This window comes from Epinephelus moara, chromosome 6, assembly GCF_006386435.1.
Source record: "Epinephelus moara isolate mb chromosome 6, YSFRI_EMoa_1.0, whole genome shotgun sequence".
NCBI classification, from domain to species: domain Eukaryota; kingdom Metazoa; phylum Chordata; class Actinopteri; order Perciformes; family Serranidae; genus Epinephelus; species Epinephelus moara.
In genome coordinates this window covers 44398093-44413815 of record NC_065511.1, presented here as the reverse complement: position 1 = coordinate 44413815, position 15723 = coordinate 44398093, and the positions used below count along the sequence as shown (strand labels likewise).

Genomic DNA, 15723 nt, shown 5'->3' with positions numbered 1-15723 from the left:
GAGAGAGAGAGAGAGAGAGAGAAGAAGAGAAGGTGCCCGGTGTATTATAGGGGGGTCCTCCGGCAGACTAGGCCTAAGTCAGCCGTTTGTCCGTCGCTGGACACAAACTCTTTATATCAAAGACTGAGACGCTCCTGACGTCTGATTACAGTCAGCTGATGAGTAACTGAGGAGACGATGTCCAATTATAGAAGCACAAAGCATCCAGTAATGAAGTGACAGTAGACATGGACCTCACTGTGTCACATGACCTCTTCAGTCTAACCTCTGACAGCTGAGTGAACACAGACTCAGCCCTGTAACGACACACAGACACAGCGTGGTGGCGTACCTGGGCCTTCAGGCAGGTGAGTCCAGGGGGTGGGGGGCGGAGCAGGCAGCAGCTCTCAGTGTCTGTGGAGGAGAAATAAATCACCATTAGCATCATGTTAACAACACAGAGTGTACCGCTGACTTCCATGTGGCGGAGGGACGTTGCTCTGAGCTGCAGAGAACAGACGACGCTCTGATGTTTCGTGACAACAGGTTGATTTTCCAATAAGTGAACAAAATCAGAAGCTCAGAGTCGCCAAATGTGACGATGGCGTCTCAGCTCGCAGTCTGCTGCAACAATCTGCTCCCACAGAAACGTCTTCACCTCGCCAACACACAAAACTCAGCCTCAGATGAGATCACAAAAACTAGAATCACCGCCTCCAACAACCAGTCACATGACCGTTCACATCTAAACATGGACGCTTCACGCTGATCGGTTTTTAAACTTTTTATTGTCATCATTTCACGTATCTCTGGTTATGAAGCTGATGTGCTGATGACTTTTCTTTCTTTCTTCAAAGTTATAAATGATCTCAAGGCAACTGAATCGAACGCAACTGGACTTGGTTTTGTCTTAGAAGACGTTTCACCTCTTATCCAAGAGGCTTCATCAGTTCATGCATGTCTGACTAGGCTGGAACTAGTCTGACAAACTGATGTGGAAGCACCCAGGTATTTAACCTCTGGGGAGGTCTTCACAAGGCCAATGATGTCACTGGTTCGTTAGTGCTCCAATGGTGTGTCAACGACAGTCGTTGAAACTCCTGCTGCAACGCTGCAATTGGAGTCGTTAGAGTCACATGAGGCCATTTGTGAACGACCATTGTTTTTAGAGGTTAAGTTGTTAAACCTCCTGGGCAAGGATGAAAGGACAGCATTATAGGTGGGGGATAGGTGGTGTCGCAGACCTCCTCCTCTATTGAGAGATGGCTTTTCCAATTTCACATAGATGGCTTCTTTTACACCTCTTTCAAACCATCTGTCTTCCCTGTCCAAAATGTGCACATTGCTGTCTTCGAAGGAGTGTACTTTCTCCTTGAGGTGTAGATAGACAGCTGAGTCTTGCCCTGACGAGTTAGCCCTTCTATGTTGGGCCATGCGTTTGTTTAGTGGTTGTTTTGTTTCACCAATGTACAAGTCTGGGCATTCCTCACTGCATTGGACAGCGTACACTAGGTTGCTCTTCTGAGTGTGTGGTGTACGGTCTTTTGGGTGTACCAGTCTTTGTCTGAGTGTGTTACTGGGTTTGAAATACACAGGGATGTGGTGTTTGCTGAATATCCTCCTGAGTTTTTCAGATACCCCAGACACATAGGGGATGACAATGTTATTGCGCTTGTTCTTTTCTTCCTCACCCACCTTGTTCTTTCTGGAACAGGCTGCTGATTTCACAAAGGTCCAACTGGGGTAACCACAAGTTTTTAGAGCCTCCCTCAGATGTTCATGCTCTTTCCCTTGGGCCTGAGTGCTGGTAGGTACGTTATCAGCTCTGTGTTGTAGGGTCCTGATAACACCTAGTTTGTGTTCCAGTGGGTGGTGAGAATCGAACAGTAAGTATTGGTCTGTGTGAGTGGGTTTCCTGTATACCCCAATGTGGAGGCCTCTGTCCTCTGTAATGTGCACGTCACAATCCAAGAAGGGCAAACTATTCTCCTTAACATCTTCTCTTGTGAACTTGATGTTTCTGTCCACTGAATTGATGTGTTCAGTGAAAGCTTGTACCTCTTGAGTTTTGATTTTAACCCATGTGTCATCCACATATCTGAACCAGTGGCTCGGTGCTGTTCCCTCAAAGGAGTTCAATGCTCTGTATTCTACATCCTCCATGTACAGGTTAGCCACAATGGGAGATACCGGTGAGCCCATGGCACAGCCATGTTTCTGTCTGTAAAAATTGCCATTGTATTTGAAATAGGTAGTGCTCAGGCAGAGCTCCAGTAGTTGGCATATCTGGTCTGGGCTGAGCTTGGTTCTGTCGTGGAGGGTGTTGTCATGTATCAACCGTTGCCTGACTGTTTCCAAAGCCTCCATGGTTGGAATGCAAGTGAACAGGGAAGTCACATCATAGGATACCATGGTATCATCTGGATCCATTTTTAAACCTCTTACTTTGTTCACAAAGTCTATGGAGTTCTGGATATGGTGGGGCGTATTGCCCACCAAGGGAGCCAGGATGTTGGCTAAATGTTTGGCAATGTTATACGTGACCGAGTTAATGCTGCTGACAATGGGTCTGAGGGGGGCCCCTTCTTTGTGAATCTTGGGGAGCCCATATATGCACGGGATGGCATCTTGGGGGTACAGGCGGTGATATTGTAGACGATCAATGGTGCCCTCTTTCTGTAGTTTTTGTAGGCATTCTATTGTCTTTTTCTTGTATCCACTGGTTGGGTCTCGTTTCAGCGATTCATAGGTGTTAGTATCACTGAGAAGTGTAGAGACCTTGTTGTGGTAGTCAGATGTATTGAGAACTACTGTACATCTCCCTGATAAATGATGTGTGTGTGTGTGTGTGTGTGTGTGTGTGTGTGTCTGTCACTGATGCATCACAATAACACCCTATTGATACACAGTGAGATAAATAGAGATAAATAACAACAGTTACACTACAGGTTTGAATCTTTAGAATGTTATCATGATTTTGGTGTCATAGAAAAATATCCTTGATTCCATATTCAAGGCTGTGCTTCATATATTTCATGGTTCATCCTGAACAGCACCACGAGGCAAGAATTAAAAAGAAGAGAAATAAACTCACACACGTGCAAAACAGAAGAAAAAACAATACAGGAAAATAAATAGTAATGACTAAATTAATATTTCTGCTCTTATCAGATGTTATTCTCATTTAAATGCATTAAAATTCTGGTGGTGTAAATTAATTTTTCCAAAGATGGTTGGTAAACTAGACACAGGGTCGTCGTCTGTGAGACAGCTCGGATCAGCTGTTTGAAATAAAGGTGTAATTTCTGCTTTTTAACGTCCTCAGGAAAAATAAAGATCAACCTGATCTTTAAATCTTTAAACTCCTGATGACTTTAAAAGTCATATTATTTTTATTAAACAGAGAAGAACAACAAAACGTCACGTCACTCACTGATTCATTTATCTCTGAATTTAAACAGGAACCCACTGATGTTTTCTTATTTAGTAACTGACTGATAATATTCTGTGTGGATTTCATATCATCATTCTAAACTGAAGAGGTGCAAAAATTAACCTACAGACAGACAGTTAGACAAGATGGCGCCCACCAAGGGCGACACGTTACGAGCCTCTCGCTCCCTTTCAGTAGTTTTACTTTCTCACTCCACGTGTCCTCAGTTATTAACGAGCACCAGACAGGACATCAGACCAAGTGTTCCTGACTCTTGTATTTGTGTTCAACCTGAAGGTTTACTGAAACACCGGCTACAAGCGTCAACTGAAATGAGGAAGACATGGCGGGCTATTGGTGAGACGTCCTACTCGCTCTCCCATCCCGAACGTTCTGCAAGCTAATGTGTAATCCACCAGCAACAATCGAGACGAGCTCCACCGCCGCATCAATGACCAACCAGACATGTTCTTCTGAAACGTAGCTAATATCAGACATCCTGGACAGAGCCACAACCAGAGGGCTTTATCGTGCATTGCCTCGACCGCTCACGTGAAGCATCTGGCGAGTGTGTTTCCTGGTGAACAATTACTGGACGTTTCTGTTGTTTCTTTAAATTTCTGAGAGTAAAGTTCATGTTGAGAGGAGGTCTGTCTGCATCAGTCTGAGGCTGCTTCACCTCTTTTATTTTTACTATTTGGATTTTATGTAGTTTCATGTGTGTGCAAATAAAAATTATAACAATAATAAAAAAAAACCAAATCTGACCAGTTCATATAGTCGCAGTGACCTTTGACCTTTAAATTCTTATCAGTTCACTGTTGAGTCCAAGAGGACGTTTGGTGTTCCTGAGATATTGAATCACAGGATGGGACAGACGGACAGACAGAGGGATGAACAACCTGAAAACACGCCCCCTCTGACCAGGTCCGTCACGTGTGCACAGACGTATAAAAACATTTCATCTGCAGATTGGTGTAAAAACGTAACGCCACCCTCGGCAGGCTGATGAGTCATTTTCTCCTGAACGTACAGCACATGTTTTTCATTTGCTGCTGATGAGTTCTCAACATTAAGCATCAAAAAGCAATCAGAGGTTCAATCTGCAGCAAACTCTCCGAGGGCGCCACGTGCTGAACTCAAACAGTGAGTGACTTCACAATGAGCATTGTAGGAAGTCATTAACTGAGCCGGCTGTGGAGGAGGAGCGTCTTTGAGTTAGCACCTCCTTCACACGTGGACCTGAGGAGAGCTGGTTCTGATCTGTGTTCTGCTCTGACCCAGTTGGATCCTGACAAATGATGATGATGATGATGGCGGCGCTGACCTTCAGCCTGCACGTCTCAGCAGCAGCAGAGTCCGAGCTGACTTGCAGAGGCAGCATCCTGTGGATTAGCAGGCGCAGCAGCTGGCAGCCACATGCCGCTGACGGTTCAGTTAAGGTTAAGGCAAAGCCGACTCGCCGGCTTATTTTTCTCCTTCATACTCTGAACTTCTTTGTTTTGACAAAAGGACAACGAGGCCTGGATGGAGAGCACGGCTGCTGTGTTGAATCAATATCTTACCTTGGGTAGTGTGATCCCTTTGGGCAAATGGTCATTATTTCCTTGTTTCAGTGGTAAAGAGAGAAATGTTGATCAACAAGAGTCTGTGCTCACCGTTTGGAGGAACTCCGCTCGGCTCTGAACTCACCGCCTGAAAACAAAAACCATCAACGAGGCAGATAAGACTTTGTGGAAAACAAATTCCAGCGCGGCCTCAACAAAAGGTTCCAGACTATCTCCGAGGCACTTAAAGTTCCCAGACTACAAATTGCCCCTAAATGCATCGTGATTAATTCAGCTGAGTGTGTTTGTGCAGCAGAACCAAGAAGGGTTTCAGTGACGTTGATCAGCTGGCCGCCTGCTGCAGCTGCACCAGCACGTCGTCCATCATGCGCTCGGAGACGTTACGAAACAGGACGACTGCTGGAGAAGATTTTACAGACCTCACGACTCACAGCGCCAGAGTCTGATGCAGACAGAAAATCACGACACAGAGCCGAAGTTAAGTTCTGAGTGACACACAAACAGTCGTGAACACAGAGAGAGGGAGCTGCTGAACGTGTCCTGAAGAAGAAGAAGAAGGAGGAATGACTCTCTGACCTAAATACGGCGCTCCAGCCTGGGCTCCGACTCAACTCCTGACGACATACATAAACACAATCCTTAACTGAGAACAATCCAAAAACCACAACTGTGAGCATAATCACGGCCTCTAAGCGTCGGCCTCCGGACCGTGGGACCGGATGTTTGTTACCCTCGTTTGCTTTCTCTGAGCGACCTTGACCTCCGAGCCTTCGTCATGTGCACAACTGTCTCTGGACGCAGCGTCTCCTCAGAGCTCACACTTGTGGAATGGATCTTTTATTGATTGAGTAAACTGATACAAGAGACAATACCACAAGCTCTGTGGTGATGTCAGCTCCCATTAACGACACGAGAAGACAGAACGACACGTGTTCAGAGCAACGAGTCGCTCTGTGACAAGCTATTAATATGTGTTGATTGAAACAGCAGCTGAGTGAGGTCTGCGCAGAGGAGTGAGTCCTCCGCCCTGTTAATACTCGACTGTCTGATTAATCAGCTGAGCTCACTGTAGGAAGATTTAGTCGCTCATTATCCCAGATCTAAACTGCAGGGTGCCTCGAATGCAGCTCTGAGGATCAGTGTCTGAAGCTTCATGAGATCATCCAGAGATTAAGACCAGTCTGTTACCGTGGTCAGACGCTTCACTAACGCTGCCTCCTTCCTGCCTTTACTCACTCGCTCTTGTTCCCTCTTATCAAACCTGTTAAAGAATCATCTCAGAGTTTTTACTTAGTTCTGAGAAATCTGAATCATTAATTCCAGATTCTGTGTTTTATGATTTAATCACATTTAGTCATCAGGAGGAGTTTCTCACCAGCGATCTGATGATGTCACAGGAAGCTGCGTTCTCTAAAGCTTCCAGGGTGAGATGAGTTTGGTTATTTTACAGCTCAGGTCTGGATCACAGCTCCATTAATATCAGACTAATAAAAGTCTTTACTCAGAGGACACAAAGACGCCTGTAAAGTTTCTTCATGCAGAAACAAGTGGGCCTGAAATATCAGCTCCACCCTGACGGGGATAATCAGGTCTGAGGCTGCTGATGATGATGATGATGATGATGATGATGATGATGATGATGATGATGATGATGATGAGTTCTCTGTTTCAGTCTTATTTGTGACCTTTCTCTGTTTGACTGGAGGAGATGGGAGACATTTAAATGGCTTCCTGCACATACTGGATAAGGACAAACTTTTTACTCATAATTACAGAGTCCTCTGGAAACTCATCAAAATTAGAGCCGTGTGTGTGTGAGCTCCACATCTCTGCTCAAATATCAGGACATGTCAGCAGCTCTGGAAAAAGTCAAACCTCTGAGCAACACCGAGAAAACACCAGCTTCTATTATTCAGCGCACGACGGACGAAGAGCCTGAAAGAAGACGATTAAAGTTCAGAGATATAAACAGCCACAAATATTACTGTCTCTCACTGACTGCATGGTGTCTGTTAGAAATGGTGTTAGTGATGTTACTCATTAGATTTTAATTTCAAACCACTTTATTTAGAGGTAACATTCAGTGCGTTTCCATGACGACAGAGAAAACAGATTTATTTAAAATCCTTGTAAACATGTCAGTGTGAGTGAAATGGTCCTGCAGTGAATGTGTCACAGTGGGACTAACACACCCAGATCATGTGACTCCTGCATGTATACAGTCAATCAGACCCAAACTGGCCGAGGCGCTCTGAGCATGCTCCACAGTTTCCGCCCCGGGCTTTGACCCGGAAGTCCAATAGCATTAAATGTGTAAGAGAAGAAGAAGCCGGTAACAACATGGAGAAATCTACATCCAGAGCCGTGACTTTTTGGACGGACCAAATGTACAGAGCTGTAAAGTTGTCCACCATGGTAGCAGTTAGCTGCTAGCTAACCGTAGCTAACTTGTTTGTCCATTGTTTGGTCTGTGACGTAATAGGTCAACAGGAAAAAGGTCCAATACTAACAAGCTGAAAGGGGGCATATCTCCACCTATCGTAGAGGAGTCGCACATACTTGGCTCAATAAATGGATTCCCCTCCCGTGCTTGTATACTGGGACAAGGACAGTAGGCCAGTTAGATGTCCTCGTCCAGCTGGAACTGGAGCTCCACTTCACTGTGACTGGACACAGACTGAGTGAAGGAGTCTGATCCCTCGTTGGACAGAAAATGTTCCACAGTACGTATTTTAAATCCAAGCTAGACGTCAACATTGGTCTGTAAACTGTGACACATATTTAAATTCACAGTTTGGGTGATAAACGTATCAGGGACGTTTCTAACCACTAATTTTCATTTAAACAGAAGTTTCAACTCAAACTGGTCTCAAAGAAAGAAAACAGTCCAAACTGAGCTGGTTTAATCTCCAATGTGAAACAAGGCCTGAAATAAATATTATTCTTTATTATAAAGAGACTTCTGAATCATATTTTAGCTGCTGCTGAACTGTGGCACTTTGATCCTACGACACATGACCTCAACTCACTGAACAAATGTTAACACATATTATTAAAGCACAATATTCTTTAGGAAAGAGAAACCCTTTGCTGATTATTACACGTCTGTTCAATATAATAATGATTTTAATAATACGTTTATCAGACCAGTATTTCTGGTGCTGACTTGTGAGTGGAGCTGTCGACTGACTGTACGTCACTAAACCTAAACAGCTTGAGTTTAAAACCTGTGGGACCTGTACGCTGACACAAGGTGTTCCTCTGACTGTTATCCAGCACTGTTGGTGTCTCCGTTCAGCTGCGGCCGCGCTCTATGAAACATCCAGGGACTCCACCTCAGTGAATATTAGAGACATAAAGACTGGACGAACCTCCAGCCGACCTCTGCACCGTCTGTGTGTGTGTGTGTGTGTGTGTGTGTGTGTGTCAGCTCAGGTAGTTTCCTGCTCTGCTCCTGCAGGTGGCTGCTTTTGTTGTTTTTTACTGAGCGCAGGTTTTTAACAGATCTGGACTGAAAACTCTATTTTCCCACAATGCACCATGGACATTGAACAATCCTCAAAAAGGTCTATCCACTGATGAGTTTAAAGGCATCATACAGAACGTGGTGACAGAGACATGTTGGTGTTTCTTTTTCTCTGAGTTGTTGTTTTATTGTGGATTTTTGTTTGTGATGAACGATATTAGATTTTCTGCTGATCTGTAACAGATATAACAGATTTCTATATTTATCCACTTTCTCTTATTTCAGTGATCACCATTAAGTCTCCTCTGTACATGAATTAACTTCATGTCATACAGACACACTGGTATGACGGCTCATCAGCACATGGAGACATTAAATACAACACTTTCCAATGTACTGAAAAACCCCAGTTAAAGGCCCAGTGTCTCTTACTGGTCCAGTCTCTTACTGGTCCAGTGTGGTGACACTCTGACAAATAAAGGCCCGTCTCCATTAGAGGCCTGGTCTGTTCTTCAGATGTATAAAGTAAGTTATTAATCTTGTCCTCACATCAACAGAATCAAAAGGGTTTTATAACAAATGAATCCCAGTTGTGAGGATTGTTTTAACAGGATAAAGTGTCGTTGTGTGTCAGGAGCCTTAAAACTCACTCTCTCAGAGTCAGATCAAATATATTGTAATTATACAGTAATATTCAGACTGGTTGTATTTCCTGATCTTTGCTGAGCAACAGTTTTACATGAAAGGAATTAAAGGCCTGTTGACTTCAGTGATTTAATGTTGCATTTTACTGTGTTCTGATTGGCTGCTGCCTCGGCCTGGTCTCTCTTATAAAAGAGATTTTCATTCTCCATGAGACCTCTGGGTAAATAAAGATAAATAAATTACTAAATTATTTAATTAATAAAGACAGATCTTTAAACTCAGCTTTAACTTGATGTTGCCTCATCATTTATCGCATGTTTTTAAGTCTCGTCTTTGATGTTTTCCACTATTTTTCCCCTTGTGTTTGTTTATTCTTTTAAATATTATCTATTTAAAATATTTTATTGTCGTAATGTCCAGTTATTTCTGTCCTGCTCTGCTCTGTGCAGCATTTTGAGCTGCACGACTGTGTGAAAGCTTCTGTATAAATAAAGTTTGATTTGTGTTCTCTGATCTCAGCGTTCACTCTGTCGGTGCACTGTTGTTACTACAGAAGGAGGTTACAGCCCAAACCACAAACTAAAACTCTGCTTGTATGAAAATCAAATCTCTGTCCAGGCTGTGCGTCACCTGATTCACACTCTGACCTGCGCTGACTGATGGCCGGTGAAACTGTCACCGTGTTTGTGCGTCTACTGAACAGCAGCTGATCAGCGCAGCAGCAGAGGAGGAGGAGGAGGAGGAGGAGGAGCGGAGGAGGAGGAGCGGAGGAGTGCTCAGCAATCATCTGGACACAGAACACACTCGTGGCCTTTCTGTGCTCGGCTGCCTATTAAAGGAAAACATGTGGTCGGGTGTCTGGTTTCAGGGAAAGTGAAAACACACACCCGCTGGGCGACACAGAGGAGCAGAGGAGTCAGGCATGTTGTGACTTTCCCTTCCTCTGGATCTCATTCCCTCACTCCTCATCGCCACAGGGGGTCGGGCTAAGTGACTTGACCCCTCCCACTGGAGAAAATCAATCAGTATTCAGGTCATGCCACAGGGACGCCCCCCCCCCCCCCCCCAGCAGCTGACCTCTGACCCCAGCGGGCCGTCGTCAGAGAGCGTGACAGGGATTTGTCTGTGCGATGCTAACAGAGTCCTGGTGTTATGAGGAGGGGAGGGGCGCGACCTGACCCTGTCCACCTTCCACACAATAAATCCAGCTGAGGAGTTCAAGGTGGGCTGACCTGCATCCGACCCCGTCTCTGGAAACACGGCTACAAGCTCCAGCTGAGCCTCGCCGCCCTGTGTGCCCCTGAGCGAGGGGAGAAAATGTTTGGAGGGCGGCGCCGCGACGCAAACAACACATTTATTCAGTCATATTTCCCTTCAGCCGACTGTGTGACATCCCAACAGTTGGGAAGCCTTGTTCCTGTCATGGGAAGTGCATGAGGGGGCAGAATTAGCATAGCGTAATTACTCAGGGGAAAGATCCAGACTCCAAGGAGCAAGACATAACCCATAATTTGCCATTGTGCTCCCTGTGCAATTGACAGTCGGTCTATGATATTGGAGATAAATGTCGGAATTCAGGCTGTTAGTTTAACTGATGGTGCATTCAGTATGATAATAACCACGGCCCTGCACGCCCAGAATCTGATGAGCAGTCTCGCAATAGCTCCTCGCCACTTTCCCTCCCCTCCGTGGGGTATTATCATGCTAATCTAAAGGAGCAGAAGAAGAAATACATTTCAGTGAATGAGGAAATATAATAGGAAGCAGGGACCTCTGGAAGCGTGAGGAGACAAAGGAAGGGAAATTCACCCAGCGCCGCCTGAGCAAAGCTCGGGTGACAAATGGACACAGACATTCTGCTGGCTGCTTAATTAAAAGAACATAGCCTAATTAAAAAGATCCTCCTGGTGAATGGACGAAGTGACCTGTGTCTCCGGCACATGTCGGCCGCCGAGCAGCCACAGTCTCTGCTCTCTGGGTTTTTTTTATGCATTTCATTTTCACATCAGAGGGGCTCTGAGTGACGAGCGGCAAACAGCAAAGTGGAGCGAGCTGCAGGAAACACGCCAGATCATGGTGGGGGTGCTGGTGCCTGTTAAATGACTCATGATTTCCATTAGACACTCCGTCAAACTCACACAAGAGATTTGATTAAATGTAATTCCACATCTTTGCACAAAACTTTTGAACATATTTGTTTTTTCAGACCACTACGACGTCTGTTTGAGGAGCGTCAGGTTTCATCTCATGTCTTTGTCAATAGAGACGCAGCAGATACAATTTTCATGGTCAACTTTGGTTTCCGATATTTTCAAAGACCTGTCGAGCTCACAACACATCTGGAACTCTTCTGTAAAGCCACTGACAATCAATATATGATATCAAAGATGAGTTTCATCAGAGATACTCTGGAACAGAAGAGAACTCATTACATGCTGCACACCTCTACGTGGGCGTGGTCGTCTCTTCCCACCTCGTTTGGAAGTGTCAAAAACGCCATGTTGATGATTAAATTAGATTCACAACAACACAACTTAATGTTTGTCTCTTGGTTTTATCTGCCGGCTGAGTGTCTGATATCAACTGAGCATAAAGGCCCAGACGCACCAAACTGACTAGCGAGAGCCGCGTGCTGCTGCGCTGCCTCTACTTTGAGCCAAAAAAGGTGACCATGAACGCACCACAGAGACTCCAGCTGACGGCCAATCAACACCTCTGTTGTGCTCCTGCTGAGGGGAAGTAACTCTCTCTGTATCCATCATTGAAAAAGGGAAACAGGAAGAGCGTCTTGATGCTAGTTAGCCAGTTAGCACATGAACAACACAATCAGAGCATATTTACCGTGCGCCAGTGAACAATAACACAAACCATCAGGAAACGTTTCTGCTAAAGAGAAAAATAATCTGACCTCATGGAACAAGTTGGTTTGGACTTTGGTCTTTGGTGTTATTATTTTATTACCTCCATAAGTCTGAGCACAACTAACAACCACATACACTCATTTACACATCAGCATCACAGTAGCTCAGTAGCTGCAGAGCGGCAGCAACTGATGGATCAGCTGATGTGCCGTTCAGTAAACGATGCAAAGCTAGCAGCACTTCAGACACGTACAGACACATCTGTAACATGTGTTTTTATGTCCCATAAGACACTGAGCATCTGTTATGACACCAGAACGCAGTGCAGACTCAGCGTGGTGATCAATCACATGACTATTTTGGCACAAACATGGCGGATAGCCTTCAAAGATTTACTCACCAGAAGGAAAATCAACCTGACGCTTGGCTGGAGTTCATTTCAGACCCTGTGTAAGGTCTGTGATGTTTCTGCTTTGTGGTGCTGTTGAGGTGTTAATACGATTCTGTTTAAGCACTGAAGTCGTCCTGGACAACTTTATATTGACGAGTGTGTTAAATATCCCGTCCCCGTCACGCCTGTGAATGTGACACACACAAGATAAGAAATATGTCCTGTACAGTTCAGACCAGGGGCGTCGTTTCAGCAGCAGCTAAGGTATGGCAATGTGACATGACGTCACAGAGCTACTGATGATGGAGTTTCAAAAATATGAACTTATATAAAACTTCACTTTGGTCTTTGACCTGTCAGAAGTACATACTATGCTACTGAAAACTGTTTCAAAGGACATGAAGCTGTTTCTCACATTCATAATACCTCATGTCTGCATGTAATGCACGACTTGGTGAGAGCAGTGAAAACATCGGACCTATCTCGGCGCATATTTCAGCACCACGGACAGCGAGCGGAAGTTTAATTATCATTAGTCATGTGTTTAACTTCACAGAAAATAAAGAAAATAAATTATTTACAAGCTCATTTCTAAAAGATAACCAAGGGCTCCGGTGTATGAAACACAGTAAAACAAAGGCCAATTTGGTACAATACTGTATAGGCGAATTTATTGGAGTGTCTCCAGAGACCGAAAATACAAGCTTAACATGCCGACATGAAGAAAAAAACCCCACATACAATCAGACAGGCTTCAAGACATCATTTAGACAGGCTGTCTACAGCAGCAGAGCAAAATGCTTTTACAACACACAGATAACTCACATAACTCATAACTCGCGGAGGAGCAAAGTGGCGAACAACTTGATTCACTAACACTCGTATTCACTGATGAGCATATTATTGACCTCTTTAAGTGCAATACAATGAAAACAACCAGCCAGTGAGCCTCAGACTATCTGACATATCACATCTGATCACTTGCAACAAATATGAAGGACACTCACAAGTAAGATGACTACAGAACCTCTCTCTTTTTTTTTCTCCCGGTTCCAAGGTATGGCAGCTGCCGTACCTAAATGACGCCTATGGTTCAGACCAACTCCACCTTTACCTCTGACCTCTGGAACCAACACATCATTAGGGTTACTGTTTCACTGCTGATGTCACCAGAATCTGAACACTCCACATGTGATGTTAAAGTCAGAATGATGACAGAGCTACAGACTGTGCAGGTGTACCTAATAAAGTGGCCACTGAGTCCATGTGTTTACTCTACCATGATGTGTCATCCAGCAAAAAGTTGGTCCTGAAACTTTTCCCACAGCACAGAGCAGCACAGTGTGAAGGCCACGCAGAAACTTTTTAATATCTACATGCTCCACAGAGTAGCTGGACACCAGGCTGCTGCTGCCGCCGCCGCCTGACTCACTCTGAGGGGAACCGGTCTGACTGAAGCAGCCTGAACCCTGCAGTCGGTACGACAGACTATCTGAGAAGCAGGAGGACGACCAGTCCAACAAGGTGGTGGATATAGTTAAGTTTACATGAGTGGACGCTGGCTGGTGTGTGGTGAATGTCTGCACATCTCCAACACAGCAAACACACCTGGTGGACTCTCAGTGGCTCCAAGCGTTTTTCTGACTCTATGGTTTCCTGGCAAACATCAAGTCGACAGAGAAAATGGCTGCTGTCATGGAACTAGGCAGAGCAACAGCAGCTGTGCAGCCTTCAGACTGGACCTCTGACCTCATCCCCCCAAAACCTGACACTACAGAGCCACACTGACGCTACAGACCCACACTGACGCTACAGACCACACTGACGCTACAGAGCCACACTGACGCTACAGAGCCACACTGACGCTACAGACCACACTGACGCTACAGACCCACACTGACGCTACAGACCCACACTGACGCTACAGACCCACACTGATGCTACAGACCACACTGATGCTACAGACCCACACTGATGCTACAGACCCACACTGACGCTACAGACCCACACTGACGCTGCTTTCGGCCTCTCACATGTCCTGAGTGTGTTTTACCTAGACTCCTCCAGTCGTGACATTAAAGTAACGGTGCGGTGAGGCGGTCGGTGCTTTGTTTACTGCGAGTTGGTTTTCATGCTGTCAGTCACCAGAAACTGCTCCTCAGGGAGAGAGGGGGGAGGAAAAACAAGGGAAGGCAATGAAGAGACAATCAAACTGCCGACGAGGATTCACTGGCTGGAGTGAGGAGGAGGAGGAGGAGGAGGAAGAAAAGAGGAAGAGGAGGAGGCAAATGAAGAGAAGTAGTTGTAGGAGGAGGGGGAGGCTGGTTTGACTGTGTTGGAGCTATTATGTTGTTTCAGTCTCTGGGTGGAAAGAGGAGGAGGAGCAGTAGTGGGAGGAGGAGCAGTAGGAGGAGGAGGAGGAAGAGGCGGAGGAGGCTGATGTGACTGTGTGGGAGTTGTTGTGTTGTTTCTCTGGGTTGAAATAAGTTTACTGCCTCACAGTCAATTAATGAACATGTTTTCCAGCCCCGAGACACACACACACACACACACACACACACACACACACACACACAGGGTTGATGACTGGGAGGTTGTTCTTGTTTTTGGAGAATCACAGTTTGACTGATTCAATTTTCAGACGAACAGTTTGACTCTTTCTGTCTCCGGCTGATTCTGAGCTACAACAACAGGAGTCAGGAGAACATCCCATAATACTGCTGAATGTGGTGATGTCGATATGACTGACGATCAATAAACAGATATTAAACAGGTTTAATGTCTCTCTGCTGACACACACTGAATCAAGGAAGTCGTCTGAGTCCAAAATAAAATGTTTTATGACAAACTGTTGATCTGTGGGTCAGATGATGTGTCTGAAACATGAAAACTTTATTTACAAACCCACCATAAATGGATCACTAGAAACACTCTGTGTCACATGTTGAGCTGAGTTTAGACCCAATACACCCAGTACACCCAGTATACCCAGTACACCCAGTGTCAGCTCAGTCAGGTATGCAGTGTTTCCCATACATTCATTTATCTGTGGCGGTGCACCACGAATAAATTATCTCCGCCACATATAGATTTTTCTGCTTTTGGCGCTACCTGTTCGACCTCGCTCATAAACACATTATAATGGGACTCGCTGTCTGTGAATGTAGCTTGTCGTTACAATTCCGGTGCAATAGGTGGCGGTATNTACCTGTTCGACCTCGCTCATAAACACATTATAATGGGACTCGCTGTCTGTGAATGTAGCTTGTCGTTACAATTCCGGTGCAATAGGTGGCGGTATGCATCGTAAAGACGCACTTAACGCACCTGGTCCGCCAGAAGAAGAAGAAGAAGAAGCAGACATAGTAGCAGAACGGATC

General features: G+C 45.2%; 2 protein-coding genes across 5 annotated transcripts in view; both read right to left on the bottom strand.

The window, feature by feature from the left end:
* Positions 1–15723, bottom strand: part of sema6e (sema domain, transmembrane domain (TM), and cytoplasmic domain, (semaphorin) 6E) — a 186701-nt gene that overhangs the window by 151491 nt on the left and 19487 nt on the right. For 3 of the 4 annotated variants that reach the window (XM_050045993.1, XM_050045996.1, XM_050045997.1), the window contains exon 2: positions 332–393. The exons of the other annotated variant lie outside the window; for it this stretch is intronic. The gene's annotated coding sequence lies outside the window, so the exon portion shown is untranslated. The remainder of the gene's footprint in view (positions 1–331; positions 394–15723) is intronic. 4 annotated transcript variants of the gene reach the window in all.
* Positions 1039–4796, bottom strand: LOC126392482 (uncharacterized). Its single transcript, XM_050047894.1, has 2 exons — positions 4649–4796; positions 1039–2801 (listed from the first exon to the last, which is right to left on the bottom strand). Exons 1-2 carry the CDS (start codon positions 4794–4796, stop codon positions 1039–1041), a joined length of 1911 nt encoding a protein of 636 aa, XP_049903851.1.

Bases quoted from the DNA above. Each gene is read 5' to 3' on its own strand.
- LOC126392482 (XM_050047894.1), bottom strand. From the start codon at position 4,796: ATGCTGCCTCTGCAAGTCAGCTCGGACTCTGCTGCTGCTGAGACGTGC. The intron at 2,802-4,648 runs GTGTGAAGGAGG...ATCATTTATCAG, and splicing joins CCAGCTCTCCTCAGGTCCAC to GGAGATGTACAGTAGTTCTC.